Here is a 26,114-nt window from a genome sequence, read left to right as displayed (position 1 = left end):
AAACGTGGCTGTGCTTTAGAATCACTTTGAGCACTTATTGAAAACACATACTCACAGCTCTGTCCCAGAACTATCAAGCCAGGGGCTTCAAGACGGGACCTCTCTAGCCAACAAGGATACCTGTGTGGGTCTAAGGCAGCCAGGACGGTACTAGAGGAACCTGGTATCTTTCTGGATCTGCTTGAGTGACAGTGTCCTCAATGGTGGAGGAATCAGGGTGGGTCTTTTAGCCCCAGTGACCGGAGTCTACAGAGCCCTGTGGCTAAGTAGGTATCACATTTCTGAATTGTGGTGAACCTGGATTTTAGTGATGAGAAGTTTTGACCACCTCATTGATAGTTCCCATGCCTGAAAGTCCAACCCAGATCTCCAGTTTAGTTCCTAATATGAGATTCCTTCCTGTTTTCTGTCCCCTGGTGAGTTCCACATCTTTCTCACCCTAACATCTGAACCCAGTTCAGCAAGCTAATTTTGACCTCTAGTCAAACATGAGTGTCTTTGGTGAGGAACTGGCATCTTAGTGGTGGTGTTAATGTTGTGATGCTTGTGTGCCATCAAGTCAGAGCCAGGTCATAGCTGACTCTCCAGTAGGTTTTCAGAGGCTGAAAATCACACAGGAGGAGACTGCCCACCTTTCTCCTGGGTGCAAATCACCTGCCTTTGAGTTGATGAGAAACTCCATACCACTAGGGCTTAACGATAAGCCCACAAGTGACAAAGATTGCTTAAACTAGAACTACAAAAGTGAAGCATTGAGATCAAAACAACTATAAAGGAAAAGAACTACAGCCATTACCATCAAGTCACATCCGATCATGGCTGCGCCGTGTGTCAGAGTAAAATTGTGCCACTAGAGTCTCCCGTGGCTGGGTTTTCAGAAGTAAACCACCAGGCCTTCCTCCAATCATTTTTAGCATCAGAGTGAAGTAACCTTTTGCACCAGCCATGGACTCTTGTCAGCTTTATATTCACTATGTGTTGAAGGATCTTCGTGCTCATAGGTTGTTCTAGGGACTGTTTACTTCAGCTTTCGTGAGGACTTCTGCTTCCTGGATGTTATGGGCCACATGCTGAGAAAGGCTTAGTCTAGAAAAGTCTTTTCTCCCTAAGGAGGGGGGGGAGGCTGGCAGAGGTGGGGGACACCAGTGCAGTTTGTCCACTGGAAACCCGGAGACCTCTCTGTGTTACTACAGGACGTGGCCCAGGTCAACGAAGAGAACCTACCGGTGTACAACCGCTGTGCCCTGTACGCCCTGGGCGCCGCCTACCTGAACCTCATCAGCCAGCTCACCACTGTGCCTGCCTTCTGCCAGCACATCCACGAGGTGGGTGCATCAGCCCGGCTTGCCTTGGGATCCTGAAGATCCAGAAGGCCCTCAATGTGGGGCTTTCAGGTCAACTTGCCCTTCCCTGCATTGACCCAATGCTCAGTCTTAGTCATCAAAGAAACATTTGTAGTAAGAAATGATCAGAGTGAGGTGTTGCTTGTGGCAGCATTTCCTGCTTCTCTCTGAGCCCTCCCATAGGCTGACTAAACAGGGCCTGTGCTGCAGGTGGGATCAGGCACAGGGACTGTCCCTTACCCCTTCAACCTGCTGCTTGTCCTCTCTCCTTCCTACCCCTGCTCTCCTCGCATCCTCACAAGCACAGACGCACGTGCCCTCAGCTTGTGTACCACTCCCTCATTGCCATCGAAGCGGAACCATTTCACAGCTGACCCTCCAACAGGTTTTCTGAGGCTGTAAACTGCATGGGAGGAGATTGCTCATCTTTCACCCTCAGAGCTGCTGGTGGATTCGCCCATCAGAGGAGTGTTGCCCTGTGTTAGCGATGAAAGTCCTTAGAGAACTAAGGCTGCTTTTAAAAAGGAAACGAAAATGGCCATTTAAATGCTCAAGCATCGTAAAAAGGTGGATGGAACCATCCAACTCCACATGTAAATCAGTCATCCAGATTAAAAAGTTGCGAAGATTTCCTCACATTTGCTTCTCTTGTCTCTTTTTCTTTTCCTTTGCTGAAATATTGAAAAACAAGTCCCAGCTGTCATTCGCTTCACCCCTGTATACTTCATTGTGTAGTTATGAAAACATACGGGCACTTAACCTCCTACACCTATGACACCATGCTATTACCATTCCTAGTTATATTACCAATAACTCCTTGGTGATAGCTAATAGCCAGCCCATAATCAAATGTCCTATGTCTTTCACAAAGATCTTGTTAAAACAAGTTGTTTCACAAAGCCTTTTAAAAAATGTTTATTATTATTATGATGATGTGAAAATTTACAGAGATATTGGATTTTCATTCATTCATTGTTGCATTGTTCTCCCTGCCCACCCCTCCCCTCACCAAGTTCATTCTTCTCTTTGAAAAAGAAAAGAAAAATTCTTTCGTTATTACACAATCCCTGCCCCAAGTCCACTCCACTATGCAGCCTTTGTTCTGGACTCCTGTCATGACAATAATACCTAATTATATATCCTTTTTAAATAATTCTCTCTCTCATCTGTTTCAATGCAGTAAACATAATTTATCCCATCTTTCTCAGTCTCTCCCCCAATCCCTATGTCAGTCTCGTTTTACAACAGTGGCACTATGCAATACTTGTCCTTTTGTGACTGAGATATTTCACAAAGGCCTTTTTAAAAAAATTATATTTTTTATTCATTTTCACATAATAATTTTCCTTTAGATTATATTGTGTTCATATAGCATTTTATGCAATCTTTCATTTATATTGTTTCATACATTCATATACATTCTTTTTTAATTGGTTTGCTTCCAAAGTTTATATACATTGTATTTTACACTGTTCATTCACATTGTGTTTCATACAATCATTCTCATACATTATATTTTATAAAATCAATCACAAAGGCCTTAAAACATGCTTAAGTATCTATAAGTGAAATGATACAGTGTCTAGGATTAATTTTAAAATCACCAGCAACACAAAGCAAAAATCCCTGGGTCTTAGCTGGTTTATGGTGGTTCATGGGGTGGGCTGAGAGGGGCTGTATCACAGTCCCAGAGACCACCCACTGGAGGCCGAGCCCTCCCAGCCTCAGCCTGACCTGAGACTGTAAGGAGGGCAATACTCAGCATCCTTGTGATTTAAAATAGTGCTGTGGTTGCTGACCTGCCCGTGCTCATACTTGTGGGCCAGTTATCCTCTCTTTTTGCACCATGTTGGTGACTTTCTGCTCGCTTGTTAGAATCTGCAGAGGAAGCTTATGAAAAAAGACATCACTGTCCCCAGGGGTGTTGTAGCAGCACACCTGAGTGTTGCAATGTGATATCTGGGAAATGGTGAAATCTGCCTTTTTCATGACTAATTAGAAAGCCTGGGAGCCAGAAAGTGCCATCTCCTAGGGGTGGAGGCCCCTGCGTTGGGAGGAAGCTGTTTACATGTGTGTTGTGGAGCGTGGCAGCCTGAACAGCCCACTGAGACAACTCAGGCTGCTGAAGGTGTCAGGTTGACCTGAGTTTCTCTCTCACTCATAAAGCCCAGCTGTTACGTGCTTTGCCAAGCATGTGGTGGGTGAGGGGTGAATGCTGAAACTGAGTATGGGTGAGCTCGTTCGTCTGCCTGTCCTGAGGTCCCTCTCTCTGCCAACTCAGCTTCTCTCACTGGAATCCCCCCCAAACTCCAGGTGATTGAGACACGGAAGAAGGAGGCCCCGTACATGCTCCCTGAGGATGTGTTTGTGGAGAGGCCCAGGTAAGAAGCATGCTTCAGACTCAGTCAAGCTGGGGATGGTGGTGAAGCTGAGGTCAAGAGAGGTCACCCAGACAAGGTGGGGCTCAGGCCTCTTTGGAATCAAAGGCAGAAAGGGACCCTGTCCACAGAGAGTTTGTGTTAATGGTGGGAGAATAACTCATCTAAGGAGAATGAGAATGTAACCAGCGACCCTGGTCTAGAAATCAAAAGACAGCCTGCACTGGGGAAATCTGCCATCAAGGACCTCTCTAAGGTGCTGAAGAGCAAGGATTTCAGTTTAAAGACTAAGATGGGGCTGATGTGTTGCAGACTGAGGAGAAAGTATTTTTATAATTATTAATGAGACAGACAGTCAAGAATGAGATAGAACAGAGAGCATAAAACGGGGGGCCAGCAATTCTCTACTGAAGACCCCAAGTCATGTTTCTCTGTGTGTTTATTGATAATCAAGGGAAGCAAATCATAAAAGGAATTCCTTGTAAATGAAGCCAAATTTTTCTCTATTGAAAGCCTTCCCTTTGACTCAGGAAGAAAGGGATAGCAAATGCAAGAATTTGGTATACTCAAGGATTGCCTTGGTGCCTCAGGGGGGCCCCTAGCTGTCTCCTGTCTGCAAGGAACAAACAGCTCATTTTCTGTGATCTGCCACAAAAGAAATCCTAACTTATAAATTTGTAATTTCTTCAATTCCTGAACAAGGATTTTCATATAATATTTGTTATAAAGTTTGGCTTCCCATACTGATGCAAGCCATGATGTTTTCATTTGCTTCCTATGTATCTGAATAAAGAAGACCGAAGGAAAAGCAAAGCCTTGAACTGTGGTATTGGAGAAGAATATTGAATATACCACAGACAGCCAAGAGAACAAACAAGTCTGTCTGTCTGTCTGTCTGTCTGTCTGTCTGTCTTAGAAAAAGTGCAACCAGGGTGCCCCTTAGAGGCAAAGATTGTGAAACTTTGTCTCACATACTTTGGTCTTGTTATCAGGAGGGACCAATCCTTGAAAAAAGACGTCATGCTGGAAAGGTCAGTGGAAGAGAAGACAACCCTTAGGGAGGTACATTGACATAGTGTCTGCCCCAATGGGTTCAAGGACGTTGATTCGTGTGGACGGCACAACCCGGGCCAGGGTTCTTCTCTGTTGCTCATGAGGTGTAATCAAGTTGATGCTACGTAATGACAGAAAATTGGTATGGGTTGCATCTCCACGTCAAGAAAATTCTTACCACTGGACCGTCATGATGGGTGGAGAGAGATTGAAACTGTCAACAGCTTCATCTTGCTTGGATCCACAATTAACACCCTTGGTCCCAGCAGTCAGGAAATGAAATGCACTGGGAAAATTTGCAATTAGGGATCTCTCCAAATTATTGAGGAATAATGATGTCAGTATGAGAACTAAGGTGCATCTTATTCAGGCCATGGTCTTTCTGATTACCTGGTGTGCATCTGAAAATTGGACAATGAATAAGAATAACAGAAGAAGAATTTATGCATTTAAGCTGTGGTGTTGGAGAAGCACATTCCATGGATGGCCAAGAGACAGAACAGATATGTCTTGGAGAGGATGTAGCCAGAGTGCTCATTGGAGGCAAGAATGATAAGGCTTTGCCTCACACACTTTGGGCATGTTGCTAAGAGGTGTTATTCCTTGGAGAAGTACATGAGTGCTGTAATGGGCTCTTGTATATCAGGAAGTGTGAGGATGGAGCAGAATAGAACAGGGTTTAGGTCTTTTGTTCATAAGGTCTCTATGAGTTATATTCAACTCGATGGCACCTAACAACAACAATGACAGAAGAACTAATGTCTTTGAACTGTGGTGTTGGAGAAGAGTGGTGAACATCCCAAGGACTTCTAAAAGAACAAACATATATGCCTTGGAGAGAATGCACCCAGAATATTCCTTAGAGGCAAAGGATGGTGATGCTTTGTCTCACATACTTTGAGCATGTTGCTAAGAGAGTTTATTCCTTGGAGAGGGACATTATGCTTGTGAAGGTGGAAGGTAGGCAAAAGAGAGGAAGACCCTTAACCAGGTGAGTTGACATGGTGACTGTGACAATGAGCTTGAATATGTCAAAGATGGTGAGAATGACACAGCAGAATAGAAAACTGTTCAGATCAGTTGAGTCACACCTGACTCAGTGGCACCTGGATTGACATATATTTTGCTGTGTCCATTCTCAATATAAAATAAATAGAATGAGTTATTAAGAAGAGGAAAGTAAATGGAGTGTTCCCATGTCCCAAAAGTTCTGGGTGATGTTTACCCCAAACCTTCCTGTAATCCATGCCTGGAGCTCGGGGTGCTGTGCCTGTCATGTGTTGGACAGAGAGTATGTGACACGACCTCTGGGAGGTTTGGCCAAACCCATGGTAAATGCACCTGGAGGAATCGCGCCAGCCCAGGCACTTCGTTCATTCATCCAGCTGGCTTTCTCCACCTGCAGTGGGGGGCTGACGGCGCCTGAGCATCGGAGGAGCACAAGGAACAACTATTCTGAAGAAATGGTGCTCACCAACATAAATCATGCCCTGGTCCTGTAAGAAGTCCGTGAGTGTCCGTGTGAAAGAATCCAGCATATGAAAGAGTATTCTCTGTGTATTAGATGAGTAATGCATCTCACAGAGCAGGAGTGTGGAGGGCTGGGGAGAGTGTGCATGTAAGCCTATGGGCTGAAGAACTGTGCCCTAAAATGCAAATGGTGCTAGGACTGAGAGAGGTTACTTCCTTTTCATTCTCTCACTTTATCTAATGAACTTCCTACCTCTGTAATCAGCACTCACTCATTGCTGTCAGAGCTGACTGATAGTGGATGCTCTGGTGAGTTAGAACCAGTTCATAGCTGACACACACCCCCACCCCCGCATTGGGTTTCCAAGGCTGTATGTCACAGGAGATGGCACTGGCCATCTTTCACCTGAGGAAATGCTGGTGGATTGGAACAGCCAGAGGCGGACACCTTTGGGCCAGCAGCTCAGCCAGAGCTCCTCAGAAGGAAAGTCACTGGGAAATGGTCCTAGCTGTCTATGGTCCTAACTCACCTCCTCACTCCTTTGTTTTCCAGGCTGTCTCAGAACCTTGATGGAGTGGTGACTGAACTCCTTTTCCGCCAGAGCAAGATCAGTGAAGTCCTAGGGGGCAGCGGCTACAATTCTGACCGACTCTGCATGCCCTATATCCCTCAGCTGACCGGTAGGTGCCACACAGAGCTCCCAACCCTGCCCCTGTCTTTTCTTGGTAAGATGAAGGCCTGAATGTGAAACACTTGTGGGACCTTCTATGGTCTCCTATGGCACCTTGAGTGTCACCCAGGGCCTGAAAGGCACAGTGGGAGTCTGTGGGGAGGTCCTTCTGCTTTCCCCTCCTCCCCTCCTCTTAGGACCCTTAGAGGTAACTGGTCCATGAAACAGCTTGAATGGGAGAGGTCCCATTGGGTCAGGCATCCATGGGTATAGAATCAGAGACTCGGTTGGAAACATTGCAACTTATACCAGGTGCCGTAGACTCTGTTCTGACTCATGGTGACCCCTGTGTGTGTCAAAGTAGAACTATATCCTCCAAGGGGTTTTCAGTGGCTGATGTTTCAGGAGTAGATCACTGGGCATTCTTCCAAAATGCCACTAGGTAGACTTGAACTGCCAGCCTTTCAGTTAGCAGAATTAACCAGGGTCTCCCTCTGCAACTTACGACCTGAGTAATCTCATTAAACCAGTCCCTTGACATCTCTGAGTTTCCACTCTCTTGACCGTAAAATGGGGATCTCAGTAATACCTGAGTTGATTTGAGAAGAACAGGAAATAAATGAAGACAAAAACCACTTGATTAATTAATGCTGCACAAGTGGCAGATACTGATATTATTAGCAACTAACATTGCCTACAAGTTGAGATATGCTGTCTAATCGTAGGCTGCTTCTTTGTGGTTATCAGTGAGTTAAAAATCTTCACCTTAAAGAGCTAAACTGACCACCCTAGATAGGCAGAGGTGGCTCAGAGCATCTTACAGGCTCCTGAGAACTCGTGGCATAGCACGGTGTGCACGGAGCCCCGGGAACTGAGGACGAAGCAGAGGCGAAGGATGGGAGATGGGACCAGAGGCTCTCAATCCTGGCTCCCCGAGGCCTGGGAGCTCCAGGGTTTGGGATTCTTCTTTTCCAGATGAAGATCGCTTATCTAAAAGGAAGAGCATTGGAGAGACCATTTCCCTGCAGGTGGAGGTGGAGTCAAGGAATAGTCCAGAGAAAGAGGAGGTTCGTTTTCTACTTTTTATATGGTGTCCTAGTGAAGCCAGATTCCAGGGCTGGGCCTGAGGTGGGGCAATGGGCTTTCACCTCCTGGGACATCAGATACTCAGTGATCAGGACTCCTTCGCTGCAGGAAGGGTTACATGGAATGTAAATGTCTCAAGGCCTATCTTATTACTGAGTCATTTATTTTAGGCATTGCCATCCAAAAATAGTGTGGCCCTCCACCCTCACAAAGATGTCATAAAAGGTCCTCCTTGGGAGGTTTGCTTGTAGCCTCTCCAGTGGTGGAACCTCTGTGTGGGAACGTGGTAGGTTTATCAGGCGAGGGGAGGAGGGGACTAGCTCTCATGATGCGTTTCTCAGACAGATCAATAGAGGCTTCTCTTTTCCTTTTTTTTTTTAAGAGAAAGCCTCTTAAAGATCTTCCTTCTGTCCTCTCTTGAGGGCTGTGAATATCAAACTTCCGTTTAAATTGACAGATGATATCTCCCCTGCCACTAGCTCATTTTTCAGCTCCGAAAACACAGTCAAGGAACCCACGAGTAAGGGAGAATTAGGGAACACTACAGAAACACTGAACTTCCCCCCTCAACCTCTAGTGACAGAGAAACAGGAGAGGAGGTGGGAGGAGGGAGGAAGGGCTCCTGAGGATGGAGTCAAAGCAATAAGATATTATACTTGGGGGTTTTTTTCTTATGATGCTGACTTCCCCAGTTAACAGAATGAACCAAGGTACAGGAACTGTCAGCAAGGAGGGAGAAGAACTCACATCTGGGTAGACTGGATGACTCGGGTGGTGCCTTCAGGGTGCCACGCCATGGTCTGTCCTGTCTCAGTGTCCATGTCCAGTAGTGGTGATGGGCAGCCTGGGCATCAAACCTTCTGTTGTGTGACGCTGCTCTTGTTAGATGCCATCAAGTAGACTACAACTCACAGCGACTCTATGAAGAACAAACCTGCTCCTTGTCCTATCCTGCACCCTTCTCACTGTCTGTGATAGGTTCTGGCCCATTGTCACCGTCACCGTGGAAATCCATTTTATTGAGGGTCTTCCTTTCTTTCTCTGACTCTCTACTTTTTCCAGCTTGATGTCTTTTTTCACGGACTGGTCCCTCTTGATAACATGTCCAAAGTATGTGAGCTGAAGTCCTTGGGATTAGAAACCAGCCTTCTTTTAACCATTTTAACAGTTCTTCATGTATTGGGACAGGCCTCCAGTTGGAAGCTTGTATTCCCATGAGAGTCAGGAAGATTTGACTTGGGCCAGTTGGAGAAGTGAAATGAGGTGGTTGAAGGGAGTGTCTTTCACGGCCCTCCCATATCTGAGAGGCTATGAGCCTCACATATGCTGGGCCCTCAGAGTTGGTGTATTTCGTTGGCTTCCCTCTCTTTTAGTAGTAGTGATTCTCCCCAAGGGCTAAGGGAACCCCATGATCTCCAGAAGCTGTAAAGTAGCCTCCTGGTCACCAATACCAGTCCCTCCCCTTCCTGAAGGCCCTCCCTTCTGCATGCAGTTCTGCTCTGACTGGTCTCCTCACAGCCTCCATGCTGTGTCTACCATGTCTTTGCTAATTAGAATTCCTTTCCTCCATACTTTACACCTGTGAATCTACCTAGTCTTCAATGCCAAGCTCATGTTTCTTTCCTTTCACATAACTAGTTCTTTTCCCATCTTACCACTTAGCTATTACCACATAGCTCCCAAGTACCTAGCATATGAATAACTGGCATTGACAGGTGTTCTGACAGTAGATGGAAGGGCGGGTGGAGGAATGGATGACGGATGGATGGATGGATGGATGGATGGATGGATGGATGGATGGATGGAGATCCAGGATGACTCTCCAGGGTAAATTATATTACAACATGTAATTCCAATGCTCACAATGTTTGCCATTTCTTATGTACATTTAACGTGTGTTAAATGATTTTACCCCATCCCTACAACTCTATCCTTTCCCTCTCAGAACACTTATTGAACACTAAACAGATGCACAAGTAAAAAATTTTTACCATAGTGAATTTTCATGACATGGATATATACCTGTGTAATCACACCCAGAGCAGAGAATAAAACATTGTTATCCCCCAAAAGCCCCCTTTGCACAGGGAGCTACTGTCTTGACATATGTCACTTCTTAAGCTTTATATAAATGAACCTTTGTCTTCCACATGTTTCTTTCACTTAATCCTGGTCTTGCCTCCAGGACCCCACAGGCTTATGGGGAATTGCTGAGATTTAGTCAAAACTCCTAAAGACTTTCAGCATCTGACCAAAGTTCAGGCATCTATGGAGTTCCTTCTTTGAGGCTTATTATTCCCTTCTCCTCTTATAGACACTACAGACCCAAGTCCACAGACAAACTTCAGTAATCAAGAAGACATCAATTTAAATCTTTCATTTCTTATCTTTATTACTTTATTCAAATATTTCAATCATATCACTGTTGTTGATTGCTGTCGAGTCGAGCATGGCTCATAGTGACCCTATGAACAAAAGGCCTGAAGCCTTTCTATAACTATTGACATTTATCAAAGTTCACAGAGTTTCAGGAGGCATGTTATTTAGGAAGTGGATGCCACTCCTGCTTCCAAAAATCATATCACTAGATAATTTCATATCATAAGTCTTAAAATACTATTCATTCTTTAAAGTTTCTATATTAATTATAGATTATATATTTGCCAGTTGTTTCCTCTTCCAGCACTTTCTGTGGCATCTTTGAAGGTTTGTTTTAATTACACAGTTTTTGCCTCCCACGGGGCTTGGCTTGATGGAACTAGCATAGGGAAGGAAGGACAGTGAGTTTATGGGACTCACTTCCGAGTCTGCAACTGATGACAAGGTAACTCCTTCATCTCCTTGTTAGTTGTTCTTTAGTTGACCAGTCTATGCCTGCTTGAGGAACTTCTGGGGACCATGATAAGATTGTGGTTGTCCTCAAGGAGTTTCTGGAATTGTCCCCTTTGAGGACCTTCTTCTCTAAAGTAAAGGGGCTGCCAGATGAAACCAAGCCTGCTTCTCCTGTGCTGCTTCTTTCTGAATATTTCTGTCCCCCTTCCTTCAGAGAGTGCCCGCCGAGGAGATCACCTATGAAACTCTCAAGAAGGCCATTGGTAAGTTGGAGCCTGGATTCTGTTGGGGAAGGGCATTCACATCTTGGGAAGCACTTGTGAGGACATGCCACCTAACTTGCTGGTTCAGCACAAAGTAGGAGACAGGCTGGTGGTTTCAGCCAAACTCATCAGGGTCACCAAGGAACTTTCAAATAGGGTTATCCACTACCAGACAACAGCTTCTCTAGTATGACAGCTGCCTTTAGAAACAGTGGAGAGTTACAGCCCCTAAGAAGGGCCAAAACAATGTTTTATAACTATTTTTATTATATAGTAGGGAATTGTAATGAAAAATGAGTTGACCTGTGGAAAAAATATTAATAAAATATTAGTATTCATGGTAATGTATTTTATAATGCACAATTATGTCATTTATCAGGATTATTAGGTAATGATATATTCCAAATAAGACACTGTTTTTGATAACTGACAAGTTATACCTTTAAATGCCAAAGCTTTTCATTTTAGCTGTCCATAATGGTGCTATTTCTTTGCCATTTTAAAGAGTGTGAAGAAAATATTTTACTTTGGTTTTCTGCTATTATCAGAATGTGTAGAACTCTTAAACTAAATATCCTCATACTGCAGGGAAATAAGGGCACATGTATTACTTTTGTGGTCTTATCAGGCTGTTCCACTGTTGATATTCTCTTTCAACTTACCCCAAGACTAGCTATACCAGGGCATTTCATTTAAGAGTCTTTATGACAATTCAGTTTCTTGAGGCTTTAAAAGCTCAGCTTAGGGGTCCAATTACCTAGTCCTATAATTCTTACATAAGAAAGAAGATCAAGCCCTTGGACAGTGTCGAAAAAACTTTTTCCTGGGCTGAAGGAGGTCACCATAAGCACTGTCCCCAACTGGCCAGCAGAGAGCAGGACGTACGAGCTAATAATCCCTCTCTGTGCTGCAGTGGACAGTGTAGCCGTAGAGGAGCAAGAGCGAGAGCGGCGGCGACAGGTGGTGGAGAAGTTCCAGAAGGCCCCCTTTGAGGAGATTGCAGCACACTGTGGGGCCCGGGTAAGTAAAGCACGGCAGAGGCCAGATTGAGAGACAAGGTAGGACTTTCTCAATCTTAGGCAATGATATATTCCAAATGAGACACTATTTCTGGTAACTGACAAGTTACACCTTTAAATACCAAAGCTTTTTCATTTTAGCTGTCCTTAATGGTTATATTTCTCTGCCTTTTTTAAAAAGAGTGTGAAGGAAATATTTTGCTTTATTTTTCTGCTAACTCTGTCCCTGAAAATCAAGGTTTAGATTTCAACCCATGTAGCTCTGCTGTGGCTCTACCAGGATCTTCCCCAAAACCTTAGCATGAAGTTGCTCCCCCATGAAGCAAAAAAGGCTGACATTGGTCATCCACTCTTCCTGATCCCACAGTTTTCATATAAACACTTGATCTCAGGACTTCATGTATCAGAGAAGCAGATAATGACCAGAACTGACAAACTAAAAAACCAAACTCCTTGTTATCAAGGTAATTCTGATTCATAGCAACTTTATGCAGCAGAATAGAACAAGCTCTATATAGGGTTTCCAAAACCATATCTTGAGGAGCAGGTTTTCAGATCTTTCTCCTGTAAAGCGGTTGGTGGGTTCACATAACCGTGCTTTCAGTTGATAACTGCGTGCTTGACTGCTGCACCAGCAGGGATACCTGAAATCATCATCTCAGTGGGTTTCTGAGTCTATAAATCACATAGGAAGACATTTCTCATCTGTCTCCCTCACAGCCACTAGTGAACTCAAACAACAATACAATATAAAAATAAACTTTCATGGCGAGCTCTGGTGGCCTAGTGGCAAGAAGCTGCAACTGCAATCTCAGAGATCCACGGTTCGAATCCACCAGATGCTCTGCTGGAGAAGGAGTAACAATCTCCTCCTGTACCAGTCAGATCTGATTTGACGGTACACACAAAAAAATAATGAAATAAAATTAAAAAGAAAAAATTTCATACATCTTCAAATAACTCCTATTTTGAGAATACCTTTCCTCTGAATAAAAGTCTAAAAGCATGTACTATTTTCATAGAAAGAAATAATTGAATAAAATAATTCAAGGTACATTATTTGAATTTTTTTGTATTCAGTTTTTTAAATGTATGTGTGTGTGTGTGTGTGTTTACCATCAAATCAGATCTGACTGGTACAAGAGGATATTGCCCCTCCTTCTCGAGCGGAACATCTGGTGGATTTGAAGCTCATACCTCTAGAATTGCAGTGCAGCTTCTTGCTACTAGCCCACCAGAGCTCCGGGCATCATTTGAATATTTTATGGCTGCTGTACATAGAAGGATAAGCCAAAAGCAGTGCAGTTGCCATTGAGCAGACTAACTAATGGTACCCTCTGTGTGTCAGAGTGCAGCTGTGCCCTACAGGGTTTGCAAGAGCTGATTTTCAGAAGTAGGTGAGCATCCCTTTCTTTCTAGGCTCCTCTGAGTAGATGCAGCCTTTTAACTTGTGATTAACAATTAAATGCATTTGTATCTATCACATAATAACTCTTACATTTAGGCAGACATACACACATATATATTATAGAAGATGGGTATGTAGCATCCCATCAACTGTCAACTCACCTTGGGGATAGTGTTCATGCCATGAACTAGGATTTAAGACTCAGTTACTAAACATGTGCTTGACATTATTCCCGTCTGTGTCCACAGACCTTGTTAGATTCAGAGAGATCATGTTCTCTAACCCAGCACCTTTTGCAAAACTGCTTCTTGTGACTTGGGCAGAGAGCTGGAACTAGCTCCTAGTCTTCTGACTCCTTGCCCAGCAGACCGTTGACACCCTGCTTCACCCTGCTGACGGCCTCTGTGGTCTCCTTCCCTCTGTCCTATTCCCAGCAGGTGTTTGATATAGATCTGAATCTACAGTTTGTGCCCAATTTTTAAGCGCTGAACACTACCTCATACATAGCTGGTTCTCCAGAAAAGACTCTAGATAGGGAAACTTGTGGGGCAGACAGCAGAGGGTCTGGGGAGCCTGCCCAGCTCACTGCCCCTTCTCTCTGTCTAGGCATCACTGCTGCAGAGCAAACTCAATCAAATCTTTGAAATTACCATCAGGTAAGTGGCAACACCAGCCAGGGCACTACAACCTCTGTGGCCAGGGCATGGGACTCCATCTCCCGAGTCATCTCATAATCTTCAATCCCTACACTGTCCAGTCTCTCTCTCCAGGACTGGAGTCAGTCACCCACCTTCCCTAGATAAGGAAACAGAGATTGGATGGGGACTGGGGGTGAGGGTGGTCTCAGAGAAGCCTGGAGAAGAATCAGCAGTCTTAGTGTCTCAGGCTGCTACATTACTTTCTAAATCATCAGTGTCACTGTGGGGTCTGCAGGGAAGCTAGCCTCTGAACATTAAATTCAAGTACTTGAATACCTGGGAGCCCAAGAAGTAACATGGCCTGCAATCCTTGTGTAAAGAAAAACCCTAGTCAACTATTTATGTTTTGTTACAAAGGAATGAGAACCCACTTCTCCTTCCTCATACCTCTGTCCTCCACATGTTCCTGCCCCAACAGGCCCCCACCGAGCCCTTCGGGAACCATCACTGCAGCCTATGGGCAGACTCAGAACCATTCCATCCCTGTCTACGAGATGAAGTTTCCAGATCTATGTGTGTACTGAATTCCAGGAGACCGTGCTCGTGAGAGGAACGGGCCTGAGGGAACAGCTTGCCCTCACCCCCGCTCCTGTGACACGGAACTCTTAACTGGAATTCTGAGAAAAATGGTGTCTCAGCTGGCTGCACCTTCCTAGATAAGCCAGCATGGAGCCTCCAGGTCTTCTCTGGATCCCTCTCGGCCCTTCTGCCTCGTCCTCATCTTCCCCGATGGACATGGAGCCACCTGCCCCTCAATAAGCATCTCACCTATGTCCTTTGCCTCCACGTCTGTGTCAGCCAGAGGCAGAGAATCCTGAGGGTGTCTCCAGAGAGGAAGCCTGAGGGGCCTAAGGTGTCCCCCCTGAGTACAAGGAATGAAGGGCTTTTGCTGAAAGTGGGACCATGAGCGAGCTGGGTGGAAGGAGACTCGGGAACTAGATGGGGACACAGCCAAAGGCACTATGGACTGCAGCCTGGAGAAATGGAGGAGGGCACCTCTCATTGTCGGGTGACAGGGTCAAGAGCTGAACTGGGGTTGTTGCCCCTATTCTGAGCATTGCCTCCCTACTCCCCAATTTCAGGGTCTAGAGGCCCCTAGTCATCAAGGATTCTTCTCCTTTTCTTGCTCCTGCTACTAGTTGTTCATGCTCCTACCTGTTAGTGGGTAGCATTGAGCAAGGGGTAGAGACACCATGGTGGGTAGAATGAGATGAATGCTGGACGGGCCTGGGGATGAGAGGAGCCCACAAGAGCGAGACAATCTTGCTGCTCTCTCGCATCCCTTCACCTCTGTTCCAGATAAGAGGGAGCTTCTCTGGGCCCTCCCACAGTTTTTTGCCTTCTGCTTGTTTCTGAGTTGGTTTGTCTTTCTCTTTCTCTGACGTCTTTTGCTAAAGATCTCTAGAACCTCCAGGTTGTGGGAGAACAGAACAAGATCATCTGGTCCTAGATGACTCCAGAAAGAGAAGAACTTTCAGGGGCTCCCTGAGGGCTGTCTCCCCTCCTTCTGTGGAAGAGGCTCCCAGCTTTGCCTGGGTGGGGACAGGGTGAGGGACAGTGGAGCGTCTGGTGGGAGTGAGATGAGCAACACTGTGGAGCCCAAGGATTTCAGACATCAATCTTTTGGTTATGCCATTTGAGGGAAGAAGGATCTAGCATCCAATGTTGGAATAGTTATTTGCTCTCTGAATGGAGTCTGGGACCTCTGACAATCCACAGAGTTTCTGGCCTGGGGAGAGATAGCAGGAACTTCTTTGACATCCTAGGTTTTCCATTTTTCTGAGCGTACCTGCCTGTCTCTGTGACCAGCGGGTGCAGACGAGGAGCTGAGACAAAACCCAGCAAATCCTCAAACGAGGTTATTGGCTGGTCTCTCTCCCATTTCCTGCTCTTATTCCCTCCTCCACATGCCTTTACCCTCCCAGAATGTTCTCTAGAAAAACTCTCCCATGGCAGGGCCCTGTGGTCCAACAAAACTCTTTGCATCTCTTTCTTAGCTGATGTCAGTCACAATGAGGTGTGAATGGTCCTTCCCTGGGGAAAGATTGCGGGTTAGCAGACTTCTTGACCATAACGAATCTCTGTCTCAGGTACAGTATTACGGTGTACCATCAGAAGCGCTGTGCATGCTAAGGGGAGGGCCTGTCCCACAACACTCCTCAGGTCCCATCTCTACAAAAGTGTGGCTGTTAAGACCCGTCCATGTATTTTTCCAAACCAGGGAGGACCTGAACATGCACTTCCCATTTTTTGTGCAGTAAACTCCCCGGGCAGGAGACGTCCCTGACCCTCACTCCTGTAGCTTCTGCACTGCAATGACGCGATAGCACATGGCTCCACACGGCCTGCACGGTGGCGGGGCCCTGCTGCCCCTGCAGCTTGCTGGCTTGCTCCAGGCTCTGCCATAGGCCTGACCCAACTTGACAAGCATGATTTTAAATTTCTCCTTAATATCTCTGCTAAGAAAACAAGTGTAAAATAATAGCAAGCAAAACTTAGTTCAGATAACTTTGGCGATATACTGCAGAAAATCTAAATCCTGAGCTACAAGCATGCCTCTCCTCACTCATTCTATCCATCCTCTCAATCTCGACTAGACTTTGATGGAAGAGAGATGCTCTGTTTCTTCCTTGTATTAACCTGACTTCAGTGCCCACCTCAAGACAGTTTCACCTTGAGCTCATTCCATGTGTGCCCTGGGTAAGGCACTTGGGAATCATTTCTCCAGTACTTCTTTCTGGACCCAGCATGAGAACCAGAGACCTTATGTTCAAAGTCCGTGCCTCTTGCCCCCCTGCTGGGACGAGAAGACAAAGGCACAGGGTTCCCGTTCTACAAAATCTCAACCTACTATTCCTCTACATCAATCCAACAACTTTTTCCTTGCATCACTTCTGTGTAGCAAAGAAAAAAGGCATTTCTTTTAAAAAAATTGGCCATTTTGAGTGCCCCCTTCTCAATTTCCTTTTAAACTTACCCTCCACTTAATACTAGACTACCTGCTGATGTGGAATAGAACTTGGACCTCAGAATCAGAACAACTAAGGTGAGAGCTAACATGAACAGAAAATTAAACTGTAAAGTCACCCTATCTCACCAGACAGTCTAGGAGAGAGCAAAGTATGGTTTGCTGGGCTCTCCAAAGAGGAGGAAGAGGGTACCCGGGCCTTTGACCTAGGATTGCTGCTGTCTCTCTTCCTAATGATGGTGACTGGCAGCTGGGTTTCAAGTGACCAGTGCCTTTTTGGCTGCACTCTTCTGTTACAGATTTGAGCCCAGAGGAGTCAGAAGGTCCATTTGAACCAGCTGCTGCTCAGACTCTTGCTTTGTGGGCAGGAGTCAAACTGGTGAGCGCCTTGCTGATAGAACTTAATAGGCATGAAAATCTTTGTCATTCAAACAGTTCTTTAATTTGGGTGAGACAGGTGAATACATTAAAAGCAGATCACCAGGCGTAACTAAGGTGGTCTCCTTACAACAGAGTTTCCAGTGCCTGTGCCCATTTCTTTATCTTTTAAAAGCAAAACGAAATTATTTTTTGGCTCCTGAACAGCTCTCTCTCCAGAGAAAAGGTCTGAGCAGCTCAAAGAACTAGAAATGTTCTCCAATGCTCTGTTTTATCTGGCCCTCCACATGCCATGTACAAATCTGAATGAGTGAGCAGTGGAGGGGTGGGACCTAGGACAACTGAAGGCCTTGAAGAAGTGCTAAGGGTCATAAAGTGTCCTTTGCCCTGGGTGTTCTGGGTCACTCGGACACATTTCAACTGGACAGAATCGCAGGTCGATCTCTGGACTCCCTGGATCTCAGTTCCTTCTAATCACCACACACTGCCCCAGGTTTTCCTGCTGGCACAGAAGTAGTTGTGAAGAGAGGCTGCTTTCCCCAAATCCTGTTCATAACCAGACAATGGGAGCTGTTCAACTAGGGGTGTGTGGGAAACAAGTAGATCTGAGCTTTTGGAGTGAGGGCTGACTTCAAACATGAACTGGGAGGGTGGTGGTGCGAGCACGGGCCACCCTGCTTCCCAGGATCTAGAATGGAAGGCAGAGCAGAGGAGTCGTGCTGAGATAATCCATCCTCCTTACATCTGACTGGTTGCCTCTTCAACCCATTAACCCCAGAATCTTCTGACTGAAATGACCCTTTGTCCCAGCTGTACCTGGGAAGATCAGCAGGACAGTGGTGGGGCCTGTCCCCCACGTGGCTAGCTGAGAAACAATGGTCAGGAGGAGTTCTGTGGCCCTGTTGGGTTCTAGGCCATCTGTGCTCTTAGGAGCAGCCGGGCTGACGAGGTGTTCTTATTTCAAGGGGCCTTGGAGTCAGTCATAGCCGATCACTTTCCCCTGAGCTCCTGCTCCAGGACTTGGTTCTGGCATGTGGAGCTCAGGATTGCCGATCCACAGATGCTGCAGCCCATTCACTGTAACATGTCTCTGCCCATTCAGGCCACCAGGAGCTGGCTGCGTGTGTGTGTCCATATGTGTGTGTGCATGTTTGTATTATAGTTTGTAGTTGGAAACTTATGTATATAACAGCTGACATATTTATATGTGAGTGCAGAATTAGTGCCTGTGGCAGTTTTCTGTATTTTAAACTCATTGAATCGAATTAGTTTTATTTTAGAAACTGGGAAGGGGGAATTTGGGGTGGGGGAGTAGGAGGACGTAGGAAGGACTCTTAGCAAATTCATCTGTTAGGACTATTAGTTGTGATTTCCCCATGAGCCTTTATGATGCCCTTTTCAAATAAATGTTAATGTTGTCACCACATGACTGTGTTTCTCCTTTTTCTTTTAAGTAAATGGTTTTTGGAAATACAAACAGGATCTGAAAATATCAAGTTTACCACTGACATTTGGCCACCCCCATCAACCATTCCTTTACCTGCGTCAGAAATGATGCCACCCAGGTGGGAATATGACGCCTGGGATTCCCAGCATGGAAGCAGCTGCAAACAGGAAGGCGGGCTCATTTCTTCATAACTAGAACCTGTTCAGTATCACCCATGCTGGGGGAGACCTTAGGTGTGCTGGAAACTTTCAGACTCTTCCCCACATCAGGACCTCCCAGGATGTGTTCGCTGTTCTGTTTTTAATTGTAAACACCCAGAACATCAAAACATGAGGGAATAGACAAAACAGATAGTGCTGCTGTCAATTTTGACTGAGGTGACATGTACAACAGAACAAAACTGAGCATGGCCTTATATCATTCCCCCAGTGTGTGCGAGTCTGTTGTAGCTGTGGGACCAGACCATCTCACTGGAGGTCATCCTTGCTCTCACTGGCCCTCTGATTCCCCAAACTCAGTATCCTCCTATAGTGATGGATCCTTCCTAATGACGTCCCCAAGGCACACAAGTCTAACAATATTTTTTTCCATTTTTACTTTATATTGGTTTGCATAAAGAAGTCATATACATTGTGTTTCACACATCCTTCATTGTGTTTTATAAAATTAATCACCATTGCTCTATGCCCATTATTACCCTGTATTTTCAGGTCTCTACTGGATCTTCCCAAATTCCTTCTCCCTGCCCCACCCCCAAAAGTATCCTTTTGTGATTGGTAAGGTTTTCACTGGCTACTTTTCAGAAATAGGTCATCACCAGACCTTTCTTCCTCGGCTCTCTTAATCTAGAGGCTTCACTGAAAGCTGTCCACCACGGGAGATTCTATTGGTATCTGAAATGTTAGTAGAATAGCTTCCAGCATCACAGCAAAGTATGTCACCCCAATACAAGGAACCAACAAATGTGTAAGTACCATACACAAATACTTCCAAGATGGCTTTGATCTATACCCCCAAGGCATGACTACTGTGGGCTTTATGCATGTGTAAAAATATCTGCAAGTCTCCTGTGAGTTGTAAATGTGTGTAGCTGCAAGCACAATGCTGATATAAACATACCACCTGGCTCTTGTTCTTGTGGAGCCTGTCGTTTCCTGAGAGGGGAGGGACAGAGATCTATGCAGAAAGTAATTTGCCATCCAGCATGGACAGCAGGTTCCCAGCGCACAGGGATCTGATGCAGAAACACTCGAAATGACCAGGTTCGGCTGGGAAAGATCATGATCTTCCCAGCAGCTGGGGACCTGAACATGGGCTCCTGCTAATGAAAGGATAACTTTCTAAACAAAACAGCAGCAGAGGCAGGAACATTCCAGGGAGGTGACAGAGGGTGGAAGGATGGTGAGAAGACTAGGCCACGTGAAGCAGACCCTTCGGCAGCAGAAACATGAGAAACAGGGTTACATAGGGTGGTGGTGGTGGTTGTTCGGTGCTGTAGAGTTGAGTACAGCCCATAGCAAGCCCATGAACAACACATCTGAACACTGGCCTATCCTGTGCCATCCTCACAATTTCTAACACACTCAAGCCCACTGATGCAGTCACTGTGTCAATTAACCTGGTTGAGGGTCTTCCTCTCCTTCACTGTCCTTCTACCTTTCCAAGCTTGATGTCCCTTCTCCAACGAATAGCCTGTCTTAGCAACATGCCCAAAGTATGTGACATGAAGCTTCATCATCCTTGCCTCCAAAGAACCTCTGGCTGCACCTTTTCCAAGACTTACCTGTTTATTCTTTTGGCAGTCCATGGGATATTTGCACTCTTCTCCAATACCACAGTTCAAAGGCATCAGTTTCTTCTGTCATCCATCTTTTCTATCAGTCCAGCTCTCAGATACATAGCAAGACCTGAATTAGATTCACCTTAGTTCTCAAATTGACATCATTGCTCTCAATAATTTGGAGAGGTCCCTGACTACAGACTTCCCATGTGCCAGATGTCTCCTAGTCTCCTGACTGCTGGTACCAAGTGGATCCAAATAAGATTAAGTCCTAGACAGTCTCAATCTTTTTTCCATCTATCATGATGTTGCCTATCAGTCCAGTGGTGAAGATTTTTGTTTCTTGACATTGAGATGCAATTCCATAGTGAAAGCTGCAGTGTTTAACCTTCTACAACAAATGCTTCAATTTCTTCTCCCTTTTAGCAAGCAAGTGTGTGTTGTCATCAAAATTAAGATTATTGATGAGTCTTTCTCTAATCCTGATGCCACATTCTTCTTCAGAGTCCAGCTTCTTGAATATGCTCAGCATACATATCAAATAGGTTTAGAGAAAGGATACAACCCTAATGCACACTTTTCCTCATTTTAAACCATGCAGTGTTCCTTTGATCTGTTTGCACAGCAGCCTATTGATCTAGATATAGGTTTTGCATGAGCACAATTAAGTGTCCATTAAGTCTTAATGGAAATTAACAATTCCTATTCTTCTCAATGTTAGTCATAATTTGTTGTGATCCACACAAATTCCTTTGCATAGTCAATGAAGTATAAATAGGCATTCTTGTAGTATTATTTGCTTTCAGTCAGGATCCATCTGACATCAGCAATGATATCCCTGATGCCATGGCCTCTTCTAAATCCTACTTGAACTTCTGGGAGTTGCTTGTCAATGTACTGTTCTAGTCATTTTTTCAATGACCTTCAGCAGAATTTGTTTGCACATAATATAATGATATTGTTCTGTAACTTCCACATTCTGTTGGATCACCTTCCTTGGGAACAGGAATACACATGGATCCCTTCCAGTCAGACACCCAGGACAACTGTCCTCCAAATTTGCTGCCATAGACTGATGAGCATATCCACTGTTGCATTTGTCATTTGAAATATGTTAATTGTTATTTTAAAAAACAAAAACACCTCAAACTCATTGCCATTGAGTCAGAATTCCCTCTGAGCTGACACTCCTGTGGGTGTTCAGAGGCTGTCAATCACAGGGGAGATTGCTCACATGTCTCCCACAGAGTGAATGAGGGATTCAAACAACCAGAGGGGCACTGCTTCTGAGCTGGCAGTGCAACACCCAGTTGACTAGGCCACCGGATCACCAAGACTTGGGGACTGATGGAAAATTGACCAGATGCTGTATTTGGCTTTTGAACCAAGGAGTATCACAGGGAAAGCAAGATTTCACAGGCATTAACCAAAGAATTTGTGTAGGACAGGGTGAGGAGGAGAGCAGTCAGGGCAAGGACATCTGGCAGGAAGCTGCTGTGTGAGAGCTGAAGTCTAAGCAGGGAGCAGACAGTGAAGAGAAGCAGAAGTGATGCGAAGGAAGGAGCTGAGACACCACACGTCGTAAGACGTGGACCTTAAAAAAGGAGCATCGGAACTCTGCATCTGTGTATATTGTTCTGTATTCACACCGATGTGTATGTCATCATGGATGGCTATGTGGGGGTAAAGCTTGTATAAGGGAGAGAATATCTGGGAGTGCAGCCAAATTTAACCCATACCAACCCTCAGCTCTCACCTTTAGCTTTCCAGTGACAAAAAAATGATTACATCCATTTTCTTATTTAATCTTGACAATGATCCTCACACTAGGAAGGGAGACAGTAACTGAGAGAACTAAATCCAGAAGAGACTTAGAGAGTGGCCCAAGGTCACACAGGCCTGTGATCCAGGGAGGCATTGCCACGTCTCCCACCTCATAGCCCAGGCAGACCTGGGGCATAGCTCCAACTCACATGCAGTTGGTTTTGGGAGCTGGACAGGAGTTAGGGAGACCCTGAGATCCCTGTGGTCACCTCTGTAGGAACCCTCCTTTGACTTATCTGTTGGTGAAGTGTCTTCTCCCTCCTCAGCCCCACCTTCAACCCTCTTTGGAAGAAGGTTGAAAAAGTGACCATTAAGGAGGTGTTACATTCCTCATCCTTCATATTTTATTTGGGAAAGTCAGTTTGGTATCAATACCAAGGAAATAACAAGTGGACAGCTAATGGGGCTTTTCCTAGCTTTGGTCCAGGAATAGATGGTATACCAATTGACATATTTCAGTTAACAGATGCTGCCCTGGACGTGCTCACCAAGTTGTGCCAAGAAATCTGGAGAACAACCACTTGGCCAACTGACTGGAAGAGATCGATATTTGTTCCTATCCCAAAGAAAGGCAACCCAACAGAATGTGGAAACTACAGAACAATCTCACTGATTTCACATGCAAGCAAGATTTTACTGAAGATTATCCAAAAATGACTGGAACAGCACATCAACAGAGAACTACCAGAAGTCCAGGCTGGGCTTAGAAGGGGTCGTGGTACTAGGGATATTGTAGCTGATGTTAGATGGATCTTGGCTGAAAGCAGGGAATACCAGAGGAATGTCTATCTTTTCATTGACTATGCAAAGGCATTTGACTGCGTGGATTATAACAAACTGTGGCTGACTCTGAGAATAATGGGAATCCCAGAACACTTGATCCTTCTAATGCGAAACTTATACTTGGACCAGGAGGCAGTCATCAGAACAGAGCAAGGGAACACTGCATGGTTCAAAATTGGGAAGGGTGTCCACCAGGGATGCATCCTATCTCCATACCTTTTCAACCTATATGCAGAAAAGATTATCCAGGAGGCTGGGCTCTATGAGGAGAAATGTGGGGTCAAGATTGGTGGACGATTTAGTAACAATCTGCGTTATGCGGATGACACAACCCTGCTTGCTGAAACTGAAGAGGACCTGAAGCGCCTGCTGCAGAGTGTCAAGGACTGCAGCCTACAATATGGATTGAGGCTCAATGTCAAGAAGACAAAGATTCTCACCACTGGACCCATTGGCAGCATCAGGATGGATGGTGAAGAGATTGAGATTGTACACAGCTTTAGTTTGCTTGGCTCTGTAGTCAACAGTCTTGGCACCAGCAGCCAGGAAATTAAAAGGCGCATTGCCATGGGAAAGTCTGCTGTTAGGGACCTCTCCAAAGTACTGAAGAGCAATGGTGTCTCTCTGGAGACTAAGGTGCGTCTGATACAGGCCATGGTCTTCACAATCACTTGTTATGCATCAGAGAGTTGGACAATGACCAAGGAGAATAGAAGGAGAATTGATGCCTTTGAGCTGTGGTGCTGGAGAAGAGTATTGCGAATACCATGGACTGCTAGGAAAACAAACAGATTTGTCCTGGAGAGGGTTAAACCGGGTGGCTCCTTGGAGGCAAGGATTCTGAGGCTCCGTCTAACATACTTTGGACATGTTGTGAGGAGAGACCGGTCCTTAGAGAGGGACATCATGCTTGGGAGGGTGGAGGGACAGCACAGGAGAGGAAGGCCCTCTATGAGGTAGATTGATTGAGTGACTGGGATAATTGGGATGGGAGTGTCAGAGACAGTGCGATTCGCACAGGACAGAGCGGAGTTTAGGGCTGTTGTACATAGGGTCACCATGAGTCCAAGCGACTAGACGGCACATAACAACAACAGTTGCCTCAGATCCCTTCTGCCACCTCTAGCCCAATGGCTGTCCCTCAAAGGGCATGAGAGGCTGGTGGATTCATTCTGGACATCATGGTGGGTCACCATTTTGGGCAGGGCCTGCCAGGCCAAGGGGTGGGGACTGAACAAAGCTGCGGCTTCATCACCACAGAATATGGACACCAGTAGTGACAAGAAGAGTCATCAAGTTGTCTCCTGGTCCAACTGTCTTCCCTGCCTGTTTGGGGAGCTATCTATGAGTGCACTATTCACCTCCCTGCATGGCTGCACTCTTCAGAATGCCCAGCTCTAAGGTCCAAACACCACTTTATGGACACAACTCCCAGGTTTTATTACATGTTACTGACACTCTTCCTGCATAGGATGCCACCTGGCACGGCAGCTCCTCCTGTCGGGGTCACAAGAGGCTCGGGATAGCTTTAGGAGGTGGACAGCAGTGTTCTGAGAGCTAACATCTGTGTGAACTGTGGAATTTGCACACTCCTCTAGCTCCTCCTAAACGGTTTATGTTGTCAGTGGTCTAATCAACTGCTTTGAGGGAGGGTTTGTTTTGCTGAGGTTCTGCCTGTCTCCCATCTCCTGGCTTCTAGTCCTGAAGTACTTAGACTTGGTCTATGAAGTAGATGGATCATTTCTCAAGACACTTGAATCTGGACTTTGCCATTCAGAAGGCAGTTGAGACGGACCGAGAACTCCCCTGGGTCATCCTCCTCCCAAACTACTGAAGGATCCATCCTTGGGCCGTGACTAGAAGGGGGTGGAGTGTCCCCCGGGTCGTGGGTAGAAGGAGGGAAGGGGGTGGAGTGTTGTGTGTTGGGTCGTGAGTAGAAGGGGTGGAGTGTGTGTGTGTGTGTTGGACCTTGGGTAGAAGAGCGTGAAGTGTGTGTGTGTGTGTGTTAACTTTTTATTCTCATGTTTTCGATTCACATAGGAACCCGTCAGCCCTTCCTCCAATCTATGTCACCTTTTACGCCCATTACTTATTTGCCCGGACGACATTCAAAGTGGAGTCGGATGTGACATTTGAAAGGTTTTATTTCCTATCTACAGGCAGCCTCGGGCGCCTCCCCAGCGAGGAGCGCAGCCAGGCCTGGGGGTGGCGGGGTGCAGGGGCCGCAAGGTGAGGGGCGCGCGGCCGCTTCGCTCACTGGCCCTTCTTGTGCGCGTTCTTGATGATGGCGTTTTTGAACAGCGTCACCAGCGGCGTCTGGCCTTTGTCGGAGCCCATGAAGCCGCCGTAACGCTTGTCCTTGGGCGGGCTGCCCCAGCGGAAGTGCTCCATGCGGTACGGGCCGTCGTCCTTCTTCTCGGCCGACACCGCCTCCAGGCGGTCCTCCAGGTGGTCCTCCAGGGCGGCCGCGGCCTCGTCCAGGTCTTCGGGGCCCCGTGCGGGCTCGGGCCGCTCGCCGGCCAGCTCCCGCTTGAACTCGAGCGGGAAGGCGTCGGCGGCCTGATCCTCGGCCACGTTGGGGTACACCTTCACCGGGCGCCGCTTCTTGCCCACCGGCTTGCCCCAGCGGAAGTGCTCCATGGAGTACGAGCGCTTGCCCTCGTGCGGGCCGGCCTGGCCGCCGTCCGCGAGCGCTCCGGGCCCGCCCTCGTCC

General features: G+C 46.2%; 2 protein-coding genes across 2 annotated transcripts in view; one reads left to right on the top strand and one right to left on the bottom strand.

The window, feature by feature from the left end:
- Positions 1-14,745, top strand: part of EFR3B (EFR3 homolog B (S. cerevisiae)) — a 132,482-nt gene extending 117,737 nt beyond the window's left edge. The window contains exons 16-23 of the mRNA XM_006880620.1: positions 1,194-1,325; positions 3,657-3,724; positions 6,798-6,925; positions 7,891-7,982; positions 11,048-11,096; positions 12,010-12,116; positions 14,130-14,179; positions 14,640-14,745. Coding sequence (XP_006880682.1) covers positions 1,194-1,325; positions 3,657-3,724; positions 6,798-6,925; positions 7,891-7,982; positions 11,048-11,096; positions 12,010-12,116; positions 14,130-14,179; positions 14,640-14,745 — 732 coding nt within the window. The remainder of the gene's footprint in view (positions 1-1,193; positions 1,326-3,656; positions 3,725-6,797; positions 6,926-7,890; positions 7,983-11,047; positions 11,097-12,009; positions 12,117-14,129; positions 14,180-14,639) is intronic.
- Positions 14,746-25,654: 10,909 nt separating this feature from the next.
- The window catches only part of POMC (proopiomelanocortin), a 4,425-nt gene continuing 3,965 nt past the window's right edge, over positions 25,655-26,114 (bottom strand). The window contains exon 2 of the mRNA XM_006880709.1: positions 25,655-26,107. Coding sequence (XP_006880771.1) covers positions 25,655-26,107 — 453 coding nt within the window. The remainder of the gene's footprint in view (positions 26,108-26,114) is intronic.

Source organism: Elephantulus edwardii, unplaced genomic scaffold (genome assembly GCF_000299155.1).
Source record: "Elephantulus edwardii isolate Elephantulus edwardi_28Jun2011 unplaced genomic scaffold, EleEdw1.0 scaffold00009, whole genome shotgun sequence".
NCBI classification, from domain to species: Eukaryota; Metazoa; Chordata; class Mammalia; order Macroscelidea; family Macroscelididae; genus Elephantulus; species Elephantulus edwardii.
Note: the sequence above shows the minus strand (reverse complement) of the source record. Positions and strands in the feature narration are given on the sequence as shown.